The sequence below is a fragment of the Anoplopoma fimbria genome, chromosome 1 (genome assembly GCF_027596085.1).
Source record: "Anoplopoma fimbria isolate UVic2021 breed Golden Eagle Sablefish chromosome 1, Afim_UVic_2022, whole genome shotgun sequence".
In the NCBI taxonomy this organism is placed as follows: domain Eukaryota; kingdom Metazoa; phylum Chordata; class Actinopteri; order Perciformes; family Anoplopomatidae; genus Anoplopoma; species Anoplopoma fimbria.
This window is the reverse complement of record NC_072449.1, coordinates 23428849-23450115: the sequence shown is the minus strand read 5'-3', so window position 1 is coordinate 23450115 and position 21267 is coordinate 23428849. Positions and strand designations below refer to the sequence as shown.

The 21267-nt window shown below is 41.0% G+C and overlaps 1 protein-coding gene across 1 annotated transcript in view; it reads left to right on the top strand.

Moving 5' to 3' along the window:
- Nucleotides 1–20579, top strand: part of traf4a (tnf receptor-associated factor 4a) — a 35121-nt gene extending 14542 nt beyond the window's left edge. Inside the window, exons 2-7 of the mRNA XM_054600015.1 lie at nt 10484–10535; nt 13536–13640; nt 13787–13948; nt 15185–15346; nt 16552–16707; nt 17547–20579. Coding sequence (XP_054455990.1) covers nt 10484–10535; nt 13536–13640; nt 13787–13948; nt 15185–15346; nt 16552–16707; nt 17547–18179 — 1270 coding nt within the window. The 3' untranslated portion in view covers nt 18180–20579. The remainder of the gene's footprint in view (nt 1–10483; nt 10536–13535; nt 13641–13786; nt 13949–15184; nt 15347–16551; nt 16708–17546) is intronic.
- The last annotated feature ends 688 nt before the right edge of the window (nt 20580–21267 follow it).

Below are 21267 nucleotides of genomic sequence, written 5' to 3'. Positions count from 1 at the left end.
TTAGAAACGGCTTTTCATATCTGTCAAATATAAAGCCATAACATTACAGTAAGCATCTGGTTAGCATTACGACTGCAAACGACTGTATGGATTAAACAAACAATATATATAGTGGAGATTGTGTTATCTTTGGAGAGTGCAGCCTAGCCAATTCCCCCTGTTTCCAGTCTTTATGCTAAGCTTATCAAGATAGACGGTTTAGGGCTGTAGCTCTCAGCAAGAAAGCGAATAAGTGCGTTTTCGAAATTGTCCAGCTGTTGCTTTAGGTTTTTTACAAATTAAGAAATTACCTCAAACTGAACACCTGCACATTAGCGAGTTTCTGTTTTTTGAATGACACCTTTAAGGCTATTACTGAAGCATTTACATAGGCTTCTGATTGAAAAAGCATTTTCAGCTTAAGGCCCGAAGCGCACTGCTGCTTCCACAGTTAATCTGTATTAGTGCTGTGATTTCATGCTGGGCTTCTCGATGATTGTGACTCCAATAGCTGAATCATTAATGCCGTTGGAAGGAAAAATGAGGCGACTGTGACTTGTGCTGCTTCTCCAGAGCCATATGCATACAGTTGGCAGGCAGCTCTCCCTTTTAATAGGCCAGGCGATGCCTTGGCTCTATCAGAGCCCCTCCGTCCAGTGCAGGCATTCCACAGGATTAGCTAGGCAGCATCGCAGCTCCTCGAAGCCAGCCGCCGTCGCTGCAGATCGCCCTTTTGAGCAGAAATCGGTCCTCTGAAGCTGAGCTAAAATTAGACCAGTCATCTGTGATTAAAACAGCTAAAATTCACATGCGTCTGGAGAAATTTATAACATGTAACTGCTTCCATTTGGAGTTGGTGAATAACAGTTGATTACTGTTTTTCGCAAATGTGTGACAGTGGGTAGTAAAATGGAAAGTGGGATTTTTCACACGTTCTGCAACCTTGCAAGTGCTTTTAGCACTTTTTCACAGACCAGTAGGTCCCTCTGACATGTGCGACATGTTAAAGCTCAGGACTTTCATTGATCTCCAGGCGCAATCCTCCACCCGCCCTGCCCCTCCACAAACTGCTCTTCAACCAGATCAAACGTAACGCGTCTCCTTTCAAGCCCTCCTTTCCTTTCATGTACGCAGTGCAATGCAGGGCCTTGTGCATGTGGGTACGCCTCCGTTATTTTTGCTGCCTGGGTGATGGCGACTGCACTGCATTGCATGCATGAGCTCAGCTTCCGATACAATTGATGGGACAGACTTCTCCCTCAACCCCCCACCGCCACCATCCTGCACCCAGATCAGCAGCAGTTAATGAAAGTGGATTGATTTTCCTGTACCTCATGCATACAGAGTTTAATCTGGGTGATGAAATCAACCAGGAAAACAAAAGATCCTTCAACATTCTATTACATTTGTGGTTTTATTTATTTGATTTCCTGCCAATCTGTGTGGATATGAAACAGCATAACTGAGACTGAAATCCATGTATCATGTCGAGCGGTTCTTTTGACACAGTGGTAAAGTAATTGCAACATTGCAATAAATTTACTTATTTTACTTTCTGCCAAACTACAGTCAGCCAGTCAGTTAGCTTAGCTTAGCACACCGATTTGAATCAGGGGGAAACAGCTAGCCTTGCTCTAGTTAAAGCTCCTCCTATAGCACCGCCAAAGCTCACTAATTAACAAATTATATCTTGTTTGTTTAATCTGTACAAAAACCTTCACATAAAGCCAGGCTAGCTGTTTCTGCCTGTTTCCAGTCCTTTGCTAAACTAAGTTAAGCAAAGCGTACACACTTGAGAGTGATCAATCACCTAATCTAACTCCCTGCAAAACAGCAAATAATTGATTCTACAAAATGTCAGACTATGCCTCTTGATTCATAATATCAGAAGTTAGAGTGAGGAGGAAGTCCTACACAACTTGAGTTGCTATAAATTCATAAAGTCTACAGAAACAAACTTAGAAAAGATTAGCATTTCATGTTATAACCGTCCCCTCTGATAAAGACTCCATGTCAAAGCCCGATCACACTGATGGAAGGAGACAGTTCGAGGGGATTATAAATACTTCTAAGCGCTGTCTCCCCTCCTCACACACTTAAGGATGGATTAAGGCATCTCGCAGGCTTGCGCTCAGCCTGCAGATGGCTGCTCCTCTTCCCTCCTGACCCTCCCTCCATCCATCCATCCATTCATCCATCCCTCCTTCCTTCCTCTAGCTCTGTCTTTGTAGCCAGCTTGTCCTCTGGCAGGTGGCTCCTTCCTTTACTCTTCGCTATCATGGCACGGTGTTTTCTAAGCCGCACCTCTGGCAATTCGATGAGTCATCGTATTCATTTCTCACACATTCAAGCCGACTGTCTGATTTTGCCTCCACAGTTTCTCGGAGCTACTCTTTGTAATCACACAAGCAAAAGATTTCCGTCCAGGAAATGTAGGTCTTAACATACTGTATAAAACCAATGATAATTATGCTCTACCAAGCCCTTATGTGTGCATAAAGGCAACCTTATAATCAATGGGTAATTAATTCTGTTTTAGCAGGATTAAGATAAAATATGAAATAAGATAGAATTTTATTAATCCTGAAGGGGAATTATTGTGCAAAAACTAAATGTAAACGAGGTCAGAGATGTAAACGGGTAAAAAGCAAGAGTCATAAATATAAATAAAACATAGAAGCTCAAATCCAAAATATGGTTTGTGTCATAAGATTGTCTGGGATTTTCATTATCTCTTCAACAGTCTCCAAAAAAGATGAGGAGCAAGCCCAAAAATGTTGCTCTGGTAAATTGTAAAAAAAAGTCCCATCAGAGTCCTTAAACAACATACAGTACATCTTTAAGAGTACTCATCATCTGCTGCCGGTGCCACTGCAAAGTTGACATTTAAGAAAAACAAACTGAGAATTTGTTAGCCTTTGGACGCTCTATAGCTGTGTGAACTTGCTCACAGATGGTTTGTGCTCACAAATGTCAGCATGGTGAGGTGAACTGCAAGGAGAAATGAATATCATTACATAAGCGATGACGGCATGAGCATGCATGGCCTCAGGTGTCCGAACCGTCAGGATCTGCAGTTTGTAAAATTATCTCTGCATAGGGACATTGTACAAAAGAGAGGGAACGAAAGCATCAACATATGCTTTCTTTTGTTCACGTTTTGTAGATAGTGTAAGTGTAGCTCATAATAAAACCATCCTTTTTAATGTTTTTTCTATCTTGGTCCACATTTGGTCCCAGTGAGTGTGTTACATGGGGTGCTGGAGATGAAGCCAGGGAATGAGGCCAGACATCCACCTACACACATCCACATTTTCTCTCTCGTAGTGCCTTTCTTCCACTTGCATCATTTTTTTCCCCTGCTTTGGCAAAGCAACAAACTATAGAAATAGTATCAGGCTGGATAGGGAAGCATAAAATAGAGATTTGAACTGCACTTTAAAGTTTAGCACTGCTTGATTTATTTGAATAAGTGTAATCACTATTGGAAGGGGTTTGATTTTCCGCCTGTCTTTTTAGGGTTGTCTAACACGGAGTCAGATGTAATTTATTTCAGTCTTGTTGATGACCATGACCTGCAGACTGTCAGCCATTGTTACTTTATATGAAACAGCTGCCAGGGGCTGTTAGTGACCAGCAGAGGAAGTCGAATGGGATTTTACAGGTGTCATATTCGAGACAGGCTTCTACTAAACTCAACAAACAGGTTCCTGAAGTCCATCAAAAATCTTACTATGAAAATGTTTTTAAGGGTATAAGAATATTGTATTTACACAAGACAGATGATTTAAGAATTTATCTCTGTTCTTCTGTGCTTTTGCAGAATTCATAAGATGAATAAACCTTGTGTTTAACTCAAATTTACTGACTTTCTGACAGCTCCTTTGCCAAACGGATAGCTCTGTTAGACGCTCGTGAAACACTTAATCACACTCGACTAATATTCATCCGACTCTGTGTTCGGTGAAATATGGTCAGTAATTAATGACAAAATTTGTACTTTACAAAGTAAGGACAAAGCAGATTGGAACAAGATTAAGCACACAGATGACCTCTATAAATATGAATAAAATTGCAGGAGGACAGCAGGGTAAACCAGTCCCCTAAAACAGAAAAGAGGATTTACAGTAAGTATTCACTGTTTAACTGGCTGAGAGGCTTTGCTATGCGCTGAAAAAGAAGTCTCTTATCATGCTAGATGTGTATATCTATTTTTCTTTGTTTTGTTTGACTAACAGTCAAAAACAGATGCAGCTTTAATTAGGTATCTATGTAACGGTTATTTTTATTAACGATTAATCTGCTGTTTATCTTCAACATTAACTGATTAATCGTAAGGCTGATGTAACATCAGAAAACTGCTTAAATTGCTATTCTTAGAGCCCAAGTGACATCAAAAGATGTCTTGTTTTGTCAGAGTCCAACCATCCAACCATATTAAATTTACTGACTTAAAACCACAATATTTCACATTTAAGGAGCTTAGGAAGAGAATGTAAGGATTTCTTTCTCTGAAGAAAACGTCTGAAATAATTAATCGAATATCAACCTAGTTTGACTAATTGGCGTCATTACAGCTCCTCTCCAAAAATTGGTTAATAGCAATCTTTTTTCTGCAGCATAAGCATGTATTAGTTACCTTCAGTTATCAAACATTTTGATGATTTTAATGTTAGATATTTGGACGAGATGGCCAACAGGCTGAGTTTTGTGTCATAGACAGCGTTGCCTTCCTACTAGAACGTCAGAGGGTTTATACTCAATATAATCTCTAGCAAACTATAGGTATGGGCAGTTTATCCAGTGGATAATAAATCCCATACAAGGAGCTGTCACAGCACCACTCTATGTGGATGTCCCACACAGAAAGCCTGAGAAGGAGCAGTCGATCCACCTGTGGGCGGGTGTGTCATCACACTCTGTGAAAGTAGGAGCTGCTCCTCCCATTTCAGACAAGCGAGACAAATCGGCCGTGGGCGAAGGGAGCTCTGCGCTCACATTGTATCAGGTTCCACCTGTGGAAACGCCACCCGGCCTCAGCCCCCGTCACTCAACCTCGTTTAGGGGCCACTTTAGTCAGCACAAGTTAATCCAGCTAGAGGATGAGAGGAAGAGCTTCTGCAGGCTGAACAACTTCTGCAGCTTTCAGTAGTGAGAACAAGTTGTTACAAGGATAGATTGTCAGCTGGTTTAAGAAGTAGCACAGCCTACACATACTGTGCGACTGACAAAATTAACTATACAGAAAGATGACAGTATGCTAGATTATTTTGTCCTCCAGTGAATATAAACTATTGTTCCAAATTGCTTGAGCAACAGAAACTCACAGACAGAACCCCAATTTTCATTTGGAAGAAATTACAACAAATTGTGGGTTGTGGTGAGACAGCTCCAGAGACAGCTGGGAAAACATATGAATAATCTATTAAATCTGTGTAAAACAGTTTGCGTTCCCTTTGTGAAGTTTCCGTAGTAAAAGTGGCAGTAGCTGTCCGAAGTCACACATCATACATAATTTTATGGCTGTAAAAACTGCTGACTCTGACTATAATCCAGTTTATATAGTCTACTTTCAGTAGGTATGAGGGCAAAGTACAGAGAATAGTATAGTGTTGAATTGGGGTACCGTAAATATGAAGCTGCAACCAGCAGGTGCTTATCTTATCTTAGCATAAAGACTGGAAACCAAGGGAAACATATAGCCTGGCTCTGTCAAAAGAAAACTGAATCAGACTAGCAGCAACTGTAAACGTCACTAATCTTGCAGGTGATGATGAATTTGTTTTTCAGGTGTTGTATTTCCATATCCATAAGAAACAGTCGAATGTAGCACTGCAATTAATGATTGAGAAAAAAGTCCTGTGACCTCTAGTCAAAAATCTTTGAGGGCAAGTAGTTTTCCGGGCAACAGTCCAAACCCCATTAATATTAAATGTACTGTAATGTTAGCCAAGGGAAAGCATTTGAGACGCTGGAACCTCAAGTTTTTGGGGACATTTTTGTATGTAAAAATGTGATATTTTCAGTAAAAGAAATCTGCTTTCACAACATCAAGATAACTGATGATACATGGAAGAATATCAGTCACTCTGTAATGTCTCTTTATTATCAGAACTCCTTATAGTTCAACATTTGAGGATCAGAAGAAAGATGTCATGACTGCACACAGACCTACACACACAACCTGAAAACCAGATGGATTTGGGGGGATTATAGGAACTCTATCTGAGATAAAACAAGATTCCTGTTTTCTCTTTAACTTCCTGAGAGGAGAATCGGGGAGCCTAGTTTCCGCTGCGAGACCGAAAGCCCGAACGGAGGGCGCTGGTGGAATTCAAGGTTTTGTTTGTGTATATTAAAGTTAATCCTGGTTATAACTTGAAAAGACAAAAAGGGTTTAGCACGAGGATGAACATAAAAGCTGTTGGTGAGCTCCAGCAGGAGATAAGCGGGCAGTTCAGTGGAGGGACCTCGATGCTATCTGAGAAAATACTTCATGTGACAGAGGTCTGTTTAGAGTGTTAATGTGAACCAGACTTGCCCTCTCCAAAGACCCTATGCTTTTGATTAAGTTTGTTTAGCGTGTCTCGACAGCCCTGCCCTATACAATGGCAAACACAGCGAGGTTTGTTTAGGAGTTTCTCTGTTAGTTAATATAGAGCAGGTTTCAAGGTTACTGTCACCAACGATGCTCGCTCTGTGTGGCCTGCATGCTGGTCGCTGTCGCCTGAAAAGTAAACCCTCCGCTCTGCACCGGTGAGATTAAACCTGAGGGATTTGTACTTCACCGTCTGCCTGTCAGGAGCCGTGCGCAGAGTGACGAAGCATGTTGTGACGGCTGTCCTGTGGTATCGCCTGGATGAATGGATGGCTGTTTAATCTGCGCCTGAAAAGAAGATTTGAGAGGGGCCAATAAGAGGGGAGAGGGATTTAAGGTCCAAGGCATTGAGGGGTTTGAATAGTGGGTGGATTTCACCTGCAGAGGGGGTGAATGCTAACACAAAGTGATAATGTGTGTGCCATTGTCTGACAGTGAATTTGAGGTGATTCAAACATGGTCGTCTCCGCAGCAGAGCAGCTGGAGAGCCTCGGCTGCTCCTGCAGTACGTGCAGACAGAGGGACGTGATGAAATTTTAATGAGGTGATTGTATTATGTCTGCTGTCCGGTCTTAAGCTGCTCCCCTGTGACATCCCAACATGACGCTGAAACACTTGTTTATCGGCCTCTCACCCTGGATTTTCACTGACGAGGGTGTGAACTGTGGTCAGAGACAAACGCTTGTGGGAAACTTGGTTTAAAAGAGGCCGGCTGTTTGTGATGTGCAAGTTCCCACTTGCAAGGATTTGTACAAAGGCGTTTTCCCTTTGGGCTTTGTGTAACAGTTATATTTATCCTTTAATGACCGCATTAGGGCTGCAAACAATTGTGCCTACTGTTTAGGATCTCTGCTATTTCTATGAATAATCTAGGCCCAAGGGGGCATCGTGAGATTTCTTGTTTCGTCTGACCAACGAACCAAAACCAAAATATTTAACCACATAAAAAAGCAAATTTTCACATTTGCAAAGCTGGGATCAACAAACATTTGGCAGTTTTTGCCTAATAAATGACCTATAGAGTTAATTAATTACCAACATTGTTTTCTGTTGTTCAGCTAATGTTTTAATCAACTAAATGTTTCTCAAGTGATTCAATCGAAGTTGGCCCTGAGTCAAAATTGTGATTAGAGTGGAAACGATTAGTCAGTCAATCGATTGGCTGATCTACAGCAAAACAAACCGTAAACAATTCTGATAAGCTACACAACGTTTCATCAAGCAACTTACGAGTGAAAGACTAAGTGCCTACAGCCATGCTAGCAGCCCTGTGATGGTGTACTTTATGCTAAATGCTAACATGCTGATGTTAAGCAGCTACTGTTTACCATGTTCACCGTCTTGGGTAATGCTAACACTGGCTGATACAATGCTACTGTTACGGCTAAAAATGCTAAGCAATCATTGGACTCCTGCCGCTTTTTTGAGTATTTGTTGCTTTTCTTTATTTTATTTTAGTCAGTGTGAACTGGGTATCTTTGTGTTTTGGACTATGGATGAAATAATGATTTGATATATTTGAAAAACAAAGCCCTATTTGTGATATTCAGTGTTTTGGTCATGCTGCTTTCCAGTCTCTTCTAGAAAGCCCTCAGTAGTCAGAGAAGTTGGATGTAATTGAACTGGAGCTGCGTTACACATCGGCCCAACCTTTCTCTGCTAATTTGCTGTCACAAAGCGGCAATGAGTTTGACTCATGAGCGACCAAGAGAGTCGAGCGGTGTTATCAGCAGTGGGGCCCGAACACATGAATGTGTGGCTGCGGGAGCTTCTCTGCGACCATGGGAGGAATTATCCTGACAGTCTGTGACTTGGCTCTTTTCGCCTGTCTGCCTCTTTGTGTGTCAGATACGGGGCCCGAGCTGGACGGGGCCTCTGGCTGTCCCCTGTCCGGAGCTGAGAGCCTGTCTCTTCCCATCTCCTCTCGCTGTGTGTTTGTGGTGCTCTCTATGCTCCACGGTGCCGGATGATTTCTCGGTGATGGCGATGAGTACTGTAAATGACTTCACACTACACGTGAGATGCTGACTGGGCTCCCCTAGCCTCTAATCGATTGACCCTCTTTTACAGTCCTCTGTGGCTTGTTAATTGGTCTCCAGCTCTCATGCTGACACAGTGACCCTAATGGAGGAGAATTACTGCTGTCTCGTCATGCATTAACCTCCCTCCTCCACCCCCTTTTCACCAACCCTCCCTCCCTCTCAGGGCCCCCCCCCCCCCCCAACCCCCCAACCCCCGTCAGCACGCTCCCTCGTTTCATAGCAGCTGGGTAGACGGGATGAAGTGCACTCCCGCCCTGTCACATGTCGCTGTGCCTCTGGGAGCTGCAGTCAGGTGACACTGCAGCCAACCATATTAAAGCACCGAGAGAAAAACACTGACTGTTTGCACACTGTTGTCCCTTAATTAGTTTTAACATAATTTAGGCATGGCCAGGGTTACAAGAGGCCTCTTTGCACAGGAGGTCAGATCAAGCTTCAGGGCTAGTGACTTTTGAACGAATGCACATTTCCGCCTATCTCTCTTGTCTGCAGTTTCAGTAGATTTAAAGGGATATAACAAAACAAACATTTAACAGGTTAGAGCTGCAGCAAAATATTGTTTTCCTTATCGACTGATTTAAGCAATAAATCGTTTGGTTGATAAAGTGTTAAAATGCCTTTTAAAGGTTCCCACAATCGCAAAGTGGCATCTTTAAATGTCTTGTTTTATAGGATCAACAGTTTAAAACCCAAAGGTGTTAAATTAACCATCACATAACACATAAAAAGAGGAGAAAATAGGAGAAGCTGGAACTAGTGAATGTTGAAATGAATTAACCGTTTATCAAAATAGCAGACTTGGATGCAGACTGTGAGAGCATCTCTGCTCCAGAAACAGCAGGAGAGCTCGAGACAAAGACACCGCTGACATCTCAAGAGATCCACCAACGATTTCCTTTTCTGTGTTTCTTTAAGTAACCTTTGTGTGTCTGGATGATTGCAAGCTTAGATACTGTGTAGCAGCTCACCCCAAGTGGCTGCTGCCTCCATTATTTACAAGTGTGAATATTTCATGATGACATCAGGGTAGGGATGCCCTAATGAGCAGTGGCACTCATTCATCTGGCCCTAAAACAGGCCAGTGAGGGCTCCGCTGTGGCCCCACAAAAACTGAGTGGGGGCCTGAAATAAAGTCTTCCTTTGGGGTGATCTGCTGGAGGAGGAAAATTAGGAAAAGAACAAAAAAACTATTTTCACTCTCAAACAAGCAAATCAGCAAATTGTCTGTTTTTCCTGAGGCAGAGCCTTGAGCATAAAGGCGATGCTTACACTGCTTTATTCTCAGGAAAAAGAATCCTGTTGAAACTAGCTCATTGTTATATGGACTGCCAAGCAAAGGCAAAAATTAAACACTCACTTGAAGCTGTGAGAGAATCTATAAAAGTAGGTGGGAAGTCATCATTTCTTTATGTATTATAAATAAAGCAATCAGGTCCCAACTTGAAGTTTTTTCCGCTGTTATAATAATATCTGTGCAGACGTTTCCTCTGAGGGGGAGAGGATGAAAGAGTCAATGTTATTGAAGCCAGAAGCTTAAAGATCTGACTTTTTTGTGCAATGTGTGGATGCAAGTGTGTGTTTACACGTCACACAGAGTGATGAGTCGGAGAGCTACTCATGTTAAGAGTGTATGAAGAGACAGAATCAAACTAAAGGCAATGCTGTGCTGCTCTTACAGACTGTCAAAGAAGTTGCATTTAGCTCCAGTTGTTCTCATCCAGGGTCAGAGAAAGTGATCTCACTGAACGCTGAAAGTGCTTTAAAAATGGCTGATCATTTTTGTTGAGATGCTTGCAAACCATTTTGTCATCTTTTAATCTGAGTGATTCAAATAATAACAAAGCTCTTCTGTTGTTTGTTGCAGCGAGGGTGTCTTCAAGTGTCCGGAGGACCAGCTACCGTTGGACTATGCCAAGGTATGATTAACACTCTCACAAAACAGTTTTCCTCGCAAATATAATAACACTATGAAAATAAGACTAAAAGAGTCTACAGGCATCATGTAAAAAAGAGCTGCTTTGAGCTGTGTGAAAATGCTAACATGCTGATGTTAAGCAGGTACATATTTTACAATGACCACCCTTTTAACTTAGCATTTTAGCATGCTAACATTTGCTGAGGCTGGAAGGAATGATTTTAGTTTGGCAGCTATTTGGTCATAAATACAAGAATTGGGAAAATTGATATGTTGCCCAGTGAATGAATGTTTGTGCCAAATTGAATGGCAATCAATCCAATAGTTGTAGTTTCATTCAAAACCACAAAGCAGCCTCATGGTGGCACTTTAGGAAAGTTCAGAGGATAACAGTAGTCATTAGGATTCATCCTCTGGGGATCATGAATTTTTTAGTCGTCACCAAAGAGGTTGACTGACTGACAGACCGACATCTGCCATAGCCATTTTATTTATGTATTAATGAATGACTGGGACAATACATGAAGCCATTGTTACATTAAAATAAAGTGCAACTAATGCAAAGTATGTAGGACTTCAAGGCCTACATACTTGCTACTAAATGCTAGTTTAAGGACCTTGTCCCTGGTGTGGCTTTTAAGAAATAAAAACACATAATACAACATCATACATTACAACCATCTTATATATGTTGCATATTTGTGTGTGCATGTAGGTATATCCCTAATTCATGAGAGTATATTTGTATATTTGCACAATTTGCATAGTGCTATGGGTGTGCTAGCTTAAAAAAAGAGTAATCTTTAACCCAGCGTCAGCGGCTGCATGTCATTTCATTACAGTGGGTAAAAGAAGTACGTTCAGTCGATCCAACCATTAAGTTTTGCCCCTTAAATAAATCTCTCCCAGAAAAAAAAGAAAAGTTTAATCTGATTTCAACTGAACTCTTTGTTTCTTTAAGGCGGTTAATCAAACTGTGCCCAAAGGAGAACAAAGATAGTGACTAACTGTATTCAGACTCACAGGATGGCTCTCTCGCACGTGATATCCATGTTGTAAAGTGAGAGAGTGAAACAAAAGGATAAGGGATAAATTCTGAACTTTGCATGAGAGACTTAAAACCCAACCAACAGTTTATGATCATCCCTGTGTCTGAGCAGCTTTTGGCATCGATTGAAAGAAGTCCTCTGTATGTACTTCTCCCATGCAGTTAGTTAGCATTAGCCTGAATTAGCCGTCGAGCCATTAACCCAGAGCTGCAGCAGTGCAGGTCTGCATGCTGTGCTGAGAGCGATGAAGGCGCCTGTAATAGCAGGGACTCCCCACGGGAAGGATGTGCTCATGGCGCACCTGTCAGACGTTGTTATTTACCAAGATTCCCAATCGCCTGCAAATTACCCCGTCTTGGTGGTCTTCTGTCAGGGTAGCGCTCGCTGCACACCGTCCCTTAAAAAACATGCACAAACACAACCTCCTTTTAACAGAACAAGAGGGTTGCAGTCATTAAAGGATTGTGATGCTGCTGCTGTAGTAGTAGTTGTAGTAGTAATAGTGGTTGTAGTTTGCGACTAACAATTGCTAAACCAGACAGAATAAACCCCCTAGTTGGAGCTCAAAAGAGCTTAACCCCCCTGATCTGCCTGGGACTAAGTTATTAAAAGGTCATTATTGCCGTCTCCCTGCAGATTCCAAGACTGGAACAATGAGAGAGTGTCTCAGTTTGCTTTAGAGGATTTTTTTTCCCTCTTTGCCTCTGCTGAAAGAATGTGATTATGGCAGCAAAAAAACGTCTGCTGCTACTGTAGAAGTGCCGCTAGTAAAGCATCTGTTTTAATGTTAGGTATATCTTTGTCTGTAGATCATATTTAATTTTATATGGTTTATATGATTATTTAGTTTGGCAGAGGAATGTATCCCCTAACACATCAGCTAAACAATGAGCGAGTTAAGTGTTTTATTGTACATTATTTTCCAAATGAAATTTTAATTTGAAGGCGATGGCTCCCAGGTTTCGGTGCAGAAACAGCACGCGAGCGCAGTCGGGCTGTTACTGAGCTGTTGTTTGTTTAGAGGGTTGTTGTGGCATTTTGAGGAAGTGGCTTGTCTTGTTTGACCAGTCTTCTGCTCGTGTGACAGCATTGGGGGATGGAGAGGCAGAGCAGAGCTGTAAATCCCCAGGACAGCGTACTGAAGGGGAGGATTTGGGGTGTTTGGGCAGAAAACTGACTCATCCTCATCGCTCATAAATATTTTCCTCTGCTCCCCTTCTCTTTCAAAGGTCCCTTAAAACCCATAAACTAACTCATTATCACTGCAGCGGTCTGGGTCGACTCAGTGCTGCAGTTCTTTAACACATTCTCAACATTTTAACCTTCCAGTTTGTCTGTAGCTTAACATTCAGTCTTGTATGATGCGGTGTAGAAGCCAACATGCTATGGTCACTGTAAAAAATCACGCTTATTTAACCGTTTTTATGGATTTTATGATCTACATCGTTATCCTGTTAATATTGCTGGCATTGTGTATTATATATTTTGAATTTGCACCACATTGATATTTTCTATTTGCACTTCTTGTACTGCAACTGCCGCACAATGATTTTTCCTCGAGCTAATTAAAGTTCAGTCTTAACTGTCTTTCCAAGAGACACCAATCAATTCCAATCTCAACTGTGTGCATTAACCTGCAGTGTAGGAGGATTTGTTAAGCCTAGCTTAGCATAATGACTTGAAGCAGGGTTAGGGTGACATACTTTTTACTGTTTAAATGTGCAAGATAAGAAATTGGGAGAATTTCAATTGCCTCTGAGTGGGTCTGAACATGGCGACTCGAAAATATCAGTTTTTAATTTGGTTAGAGTAAAAGCCCTGTTTTCAGCTTCATAGCCCTGTTTTTAAGTTTTTGAAATTCAGATTCACCCTAACATGTTATTTACTTTGTGAAAGTGGTATATTACAGTCTTCCACTGCTACATTGACCTCGGTGTGGTTGTTTTCCTCAGATCTACCCGGATCCTGAGCTGGAGCAGCAGATCCTGGCGCTGCCCATCCGCTGCATCCACAGTGAGGAGGGCTGCCGCTGGACCGGCCAGATGAAGCAGCTGCAGGTGAGAAGCTTTGATATCCTCTCATCTGTCTCTCCTCCATCTTCTGTTTTTTTTAATCTCAACTGCCTTATCAAACACTCTGCCTTGTTTGTATTTCCTAACATTGCGTGTGTTTGTGTGGGTGTGTCTCATTGTGTCTCCCTCAGGGCCACTTCTCCACCTGCGCCTTCAATGTTATACCCTGCCCCAACCGCTGCTCCGTCAAGCTGACACGCCGCGACCTGCCCGACCACCTGCAGCACGACTGCCCCAAGCGCAAGGTCAAGTGCGAGTTTTGTGGCAGCGAGTTCACCGGTGAAGCCTACGAGGTAAACACCGACTCCAAACCTGTTTTTATTCTATTTTTGTTCCTGTTACAACTCAGCTTGACGTAAACAGCACAGAGTGACGCCACATAATTTCCATCCCTATATGAAAGACGTCTTTGTGAAAAGCAGCGGGAGAGACTAATGCACGTGTGTTGGTCTCTTTTGAAATAACACGTGTTTTGGCAAAAGGAAAGAACCTGTGAGTGGGTCTTTCATGCTGAATGTGTTTTCCTCGGTGAGCGGGCTGAATTACCTCAAAGTCTCCTCACTAACACCTCTGTCATTTCCACCGCCCCTCCTCTGTTTACTCTGGCCCACATGGTCGCCCCCTCTTCACACAGTTACAGTGGCATTCATCCACCTTTTGGCTCTCACATTGGAATTACTCATTCTTGTTTACAACTGTGTATCATTTAAAACCTTTCATTAATGATTCATCCACAGATTCTTTTTCAGTTGACAGATGGTTTGTTTAGTCTATGAAATGTGAAATATTATGAGATTCATTTTAATTTCCCAGGGTCCTAGATGACTTGATATTCAATACAATGATTTAAACAAGATAAAAACAGCAAATCACATGGTACAGACACTACAACCGGAGGATGGTTGATGGTTAGGCAACCATTCTTTAATGATTCATCTATAATCACAATAGTGTCTGATTTATATCGCAATAAATTGTCAACTGTTTAAACAACTAAATATAATGATTGATTAGTTCGAAAATAGTAGTACATGACATTTCCTTTGACATGCTGGCTTACTTTTTATTTTTGTCTGGATTGATCCATCAGATTTAATTTAATTTACAAAACGTTTTATAATGTTGTTAATTTATACATTTGGTTTATCTGCTAGCCCTGCAACAAAGTATAAAGTACATATCTATTTAATTTAGGCAATATTTGATTAAACAATAAGAAAACAAGATCATAAATCTGTCCAACAGTAAACACTTGATTTAACTATTTTAGGTAGTACTCATAAATTAATTATTTCTTACTGTTTGTGAACATAGTCATCATAGATGAGTCTAAACTTGACCTGCTTCCCCATTGCTTTCAGAAGAGTTTTATATATTTTGTTCATTAAAATGCAGCTATGAGCTATGAAAACTGCAGTATATAAACTTAATTTGAGTAAATGTAACACTACTTTATCTACAGTATTACATGTGTTGACTTTATTACCCTGCTTTGAATTGTAATTTTGTGTTTCCTCTCTTTCTCCCAGAACCACCAGGGTGTGTGTCCTCAGGAGAGTGTTTACTGTGAGAACAAGTGTGGGGCGAGGATGATGCGTCGTCTGCTGTCCCAACACGGCTTGGCAGAGTGTCCGAAACGCACACAGCCCTGCAAGTACTGTGGCAAGGAGTTCGTCTTCGACACAATCCAGGTCAGTTTCACATAGAGGTTACCACCTGAATCTTAAACGACTGTTTAAATCTTTGTTTTTAGTGAAATTACTTAGTTAAATTTGGCATGATTGAGTCAATCTTTATCAACATTAGACTCCTGTCAATATCGTCATACTATCATAAATGGTTTCCAGCCTCAGAATGGCCCGGAGAAGGCCATTCGGAAAGGCTCACTGTGGTTCTGGCTGTCTCTGTCCTGTGGTAGCTGAATGTTAGTGTGAGCTGCTGTTTTCAAGTGCCTGCCTCTGTGCACGTGGCCAGAAGCTGAGCAGCCAGTGTCACTCTCCCCTCCCCCACATTTGGGGCCAAGATGTAATAACCCGATCTTGGACACAAAGTGTTTTACAATTCGTTTATGATGTTTTTTTTCATTCCTAGTCACTTCACATTTAACGTAATTTTGGTTGAGCCTGAAGGCCTTTTGCCTCCTGATATAATGTGTACATTTTGAATTATAGTGGTATGAGATAATACATTTGCATTGCACAATGGCAAACACTCATGTTCCATTTAGTTATTAGTCTGTAAAGCTGCAGCTAGTGATTATTTTTATTTAACAGCCGCAAAAATTTGATGATTAGTTGATTGTCTGTCACTGTATTCAAATAATTGTTTAAGTCATTTTTTAAGAACAAATTACAAAAATGTGAAGGTGTCCTGCCCTTTTGTTTAATGTTATTGTAAATTGAATACCTTTTGGATTTTAGACTATTTGCCGGACAAAACAAATCCCACATTTTATAATTAATCAAGAAAAGAATAAAAGATCATGAAAAGTTACAGTCCTGGTTTCATTGTTGATCAATCTCCAGATTATTTTCTTGATAAATCATTTCCTCTGTCAGAAAATTACCTGTCTGATTAATTATCTGTTCATCAGGTTATTGTTTCAGCGCTTGTCCTTTTCTTACGAGTGTTTTGTTACACTGATTTGCATGTGTTATTGGCAGAATGCTCCCAATATTTTCTGTGGCTCCATGGTGCATGATTATTTGTTTTCTATCTTTTTTGGTCTATTTTTGCAGCCTCATTTTTAATACCACATGTATTTTTGTTTTACTTTCAAGGACATTTCCCACTGTGCAACCATTAATCTGCAACCCCACCGTGCAGCATGTGTTCTTATCACTCATGCTGTAGGTCAGCAGTGTACACATTAACACTATTCTTGACTCCTCTGCAGAACCACCAGTACCACTGCCCTCGCTTTCCTGTCCAGTGCCCAAACCAGTGCGGCACACCCAACATCGCCCGAGAGGATCTGGCTAACCATGTGAAGGACAACTGCGGCAGCGCACTCGTTCTGTGCCCCTTCAAAGACGCTGGCTGCAAACACAGGGTGAGACTGTGTTTGCAACTCGTTTTATATTTCCTTCAAATCATTGTTCACTCTGTGCTAAGTAATGATTTTTCTCTTATTCAAACATACAGTACTGTGCCTGTAGATTCTATTTTAATGAGCGCAACACTTCTATATTCTGGCACTTCTGTCTATTTTTGAAACTGACATCAATTTGAAACAAATTGGACACGTGTGGTCTTCAGAGCGGAGAGTGACTATTACATATAATGATCACAGTATCCACATCTTTGTCTATCTGTGACTTTAAGTGGATGTAAACAAATACATTATTCAGATAATGCACACTGAACTGAACATACACGAACAGCATCCAGATTTTTGCGGTGATATTTAAAAAACAACTCCATCAAAATGTTCCACAAATGACACACCCCTTCACCTAAAAGTCATAGTTCAGTTAAATTAAAAGACACACGCTACTTTTCATTCACACTGCTACAAAAAAAAGGAGCAGGACGTACTTTCTGCACAAATGCAAACATAAGGGCGATGAGCGTAAAACAATATGGTTCATCGTCGATCATTTTTCATCAGTCTTCACCAGATTATATATATAGTGGAGGATGATAATTATGTTGCACAGGTGTTGCTTTCATCTCATCCTATATTGAAGCATCTTTCTCATCTTTTTTTTTATTTATTCGAACCTCCTATCGTCAAATATAATCCTACTGTTTGAAAAACAAATAGGTGAAATACAGCCAAATTCTTGTATTTTCCAGGTATTAAAACCTCTTTATGTGTTACGCATCTCCCTACTTACTCACTGTGCAGCATCTTTTTAATAAATCATTTATTTGATTTATCTCTGGCAGTGCCCCAAACTGGCTATCAGTCGTCATCTGGAAGACACCACTAAGTCTCACCTGACTATGATGTGTAACCTGGTGGGGCGTCAGCGGCAGGAGATCCTTGAGCTGCGGAGGGAGATGGAAGAGCTGTCCGTCAGCCACGACGGCGTTCTCATCTGGAAGCTCAGCGACTACTCACGCAAGCTCCAGGAGGCCAAACTCCGGAGCAACCACGAGTTCTTCAGCCCGCCTTTCTACACCCATCGCTACGGCTACAAGCTGCAGGTGTCGGCCTTCCTGAACGGCAACGGCAGCGGCGAGGGCTCCCACCTCTCTGTCTACATCCGCGTGTTACCTGGAGAGTACGACAGCTTGCTGGAGTGGCCCTTCTCCTACAAGGTGACTTTCTCCATCATGGACCAGAGCGACCCGTCGCTTTCCAAACCACAGCACATCACGGAGACCTTCAACCCCGACCCCAACTGGAAAAACTTCCAGAAGCCCAGCAGCAGCCGCAACTCGCTGGACGAGAGCACACTGGGCTTCGGCTACCCCAAGTTCATCTCTCACGAGGAGATCAAGAAGAGGAACTACATCCGAGACAACTGCGTCTTCATCAAGGCTTCTATAGAGATTCCCCAGAAGATTATGGCTTAAGATCCGACCTTTGTTTTGAGAAAGATAGGTTAAAGACTGGAACTGACACTTAACCTTTAAACTTTTACACACTTACCCTTTAGATATTTTCTGCCCTTACAGCCTCTCCACCACAGAGCTTGAAGGGAGTCTGTTTGGCTGTGTGAGCTGACTCGGAGGACCTTGATACATCACAGAGCAGAAAGTGTTTGGTCAGCAGAACCATCACTCTCTGGTGTTTCTTTTTATTATTTTTTTTTTATCTGTTTGCTGACCTTTTATCACAGTCTACAACAAAAAGCCTTGGAAATCAAACAGTGCCTAGAGAGATTATCTTAAGTTATATTTTTGTTGTTGTTTCCGCAGTACAATTGTTAAAGATTATGGAAAAAAGGGGGTGAAGTGGGTGAAGGGCTTCTCTAAGCCTCTGCACTTACAGAAGAGAGAAAGTTAGACTCTGGTTAGAGACGCCCCGTTTGGGGGATCTAAAGAAGAGGGAGCTCAGCAGACTCATGCTCAAGCCCAACTGCCTTTTGTTTACATGCTCATATTCCCACTGATTCTTTAACAAACACAGAGCCCTTGGTAAGAAACTGCTCGTGAAGTTTATGTACACACAAACATAAAATCGATGTTTTCAAGTGAGAAACTTGCAGCTTCAATCTTGACATTTTTTTTGTGTTCTTAAGGAAAAGTACTAAATTTTGATTCATTTGAATTAGAAGATCAATACCACTCTCATATCTATACGTTCAATATAAAGCCACGACCAGCAGCAGATTAGCTTAGCTTAGCATGAAGTCTAGAAACAGGGGGAAGCAGCTAGTCTGGCTGTGTCAAAAGGTAACAAAATCCATTTACCAGCACCTGTAAATTTCAATCATTAGCAACTTTATGTCTCATTTGTTTAAACCATACAAAACACTTTGGTCGGAGCCAGACTAGCTGTTTGCTCCTTATAGTCTTAATGCTAGGCTAAGCTAACTGGCTGCTTTGGATAGGTATGAGAGTGGTATTGATCTTCTCATTTAACACACCAAAAACAAATAAATGTATTTCCCAAAATGACAAACTACTCCTAAAACTATAATTAAACAGGCCTGGCATAAAACAAAGAAAGTCCTACAAGTTTTGGGCTTTTTAAACATAAAATTGAAACTGTCAAGCTCCACCAAGCAAGTTTTTTAGTTTTTTAAGTTTTTTACCTGATAACATTGAAGCTACATATCTGTCTCCTCTAGTTAACTGCTCCCATCACAGTTACAGTCTGTGTTTGTCATAAGTGCGACCCAGTAGTAAATAGCTTCAGGATCATGCTCATGTACCAAACACTTCATAGTGATCTTATGAAGCTCCGTTAACAAAGTGGAGGCTACCTATAAGGGAGAAAAAGCACCTTTTGTCGATCTTAAGATGAGCAGAGCAGACAAAGAGGCCAGTTGTTGGACACGTGCATTTAATAGTGAAGAAAAAGCCATGTGGCCTTTTTATACAGTATGTCTTCGCATGAGGGTTTTAGGGGTGAGCAGGGCAACATAAACACATGCATGCTTCATGTGCTACCACCTGGACCACATTTTTGTACTGTAACCTGTATTCTTGAAGTCCTCTCCCATTGATGGCTATTTTGTCTCTTTTTTTGGACCGTTTGAAAGTTGACGAATTGTCAAAAAGTACGTTTTTGTCGTTGTTGTTTTTTTATATACAGAAAATGTGAACGCTCTCGGTAATAACCTATAAAGACAATGAACACTTGGCTGTGAAGTGTATTGTTTTACAATTATGGACTGTGTACTGTTTGAGAATGTGGTTAATGACATGGTCCCTGCAAATAAGTGGGTGTCTCGGGACTGACTACACCTTTTGTTGTTACCACGGTAACCGGTGTCTATCTTCAGCTCGGCACACAATGTTGTGACGGGGAGCGGTTGGAGGGATGTGCGATACACCTGTCTTCATTACAGCACCATCAGAGGGGTGGAGGACTTTGATGATACAGTACACATATGTGAATACTAATGTAAAAATGCAGAAGCACATTCTGTCTTTTTATTATTATACATGAAAAAACTCCTGATTTCTTGTCATAATACCAGCTGATATTTTACAGTGATTTAAAGAGGTGAGAAGATTAAAACTTTTTTGTAAGATTCTGTATTTTTAAAAACACTTAGCTGTTTTATACAAACACTTTTCGTTGGAGAGTCGGGGTTGACTTTGGGAATTTTCAGACCCTTTCGTCTCTTTGGACATTTGGATAATTCGTTTGTACTTGTGGTTTGAGCCTCACATATTCTGTCTGTATTATTTCCTCTTTAAAGTATTTATTTTAAGGAGCCGTCGTGTGAGTTTGAACAGATGGCACAAACGTTTTAATATGTTGATTGATGAGTGCTTGTTAATTTCTGAATTGAAATAAAATACCATATATTATAGTTGTTTTACCTATTTGTGATTCATACAGTGCAAACCGTGGCAAAAACTAAAAATCTGCAAACTGTTGACCACTTGTGCTCATTTTTTAAATTTTCAGAATTTCATCAGATTTAATTCATACAGTCAAACAGCACACAAAGTCAGTGAGCTCTTCCAACTCCAAGGAACAATTAAAGAAAAGTTAATCCTGAAATGAGCTCTTGAATTATAAGGAAAGGTGACACAAGTGCTCCTGGATAGACTTTATGTTGTACACAAACATGCAACAAACTAGCTTACAGACTGGAAAAAAATACTTTTACATTTTTAATACATAATGTCCCATATGGCACGGCACACATATGGTGACAGTAACTTAATGCTAAAACGACACCCTGCTGTGAATATGTATTTAAGGGGCACTCCAGTGATTTTGTGTTGTACTTACATAATGTTCAGGGTCAGACTTTAAAAAGTGGTCAAATCAAATCATTACATGTTAAGACACCTTGACTTTTAGTCCCTAGTATAGGTCAAGCTCCAAAAAGCCTGGATCCTACACTTCCCATGATGCTGTTTTTAGAGTCTCCCCAAGCCAAAATGAATACTCAGGTGATGTCACTTCGATATTTTTTAAAGTGGTAATTATGCTAAATTGACCTTGACACAAAATCTGAAGAAGACCTGATGAATA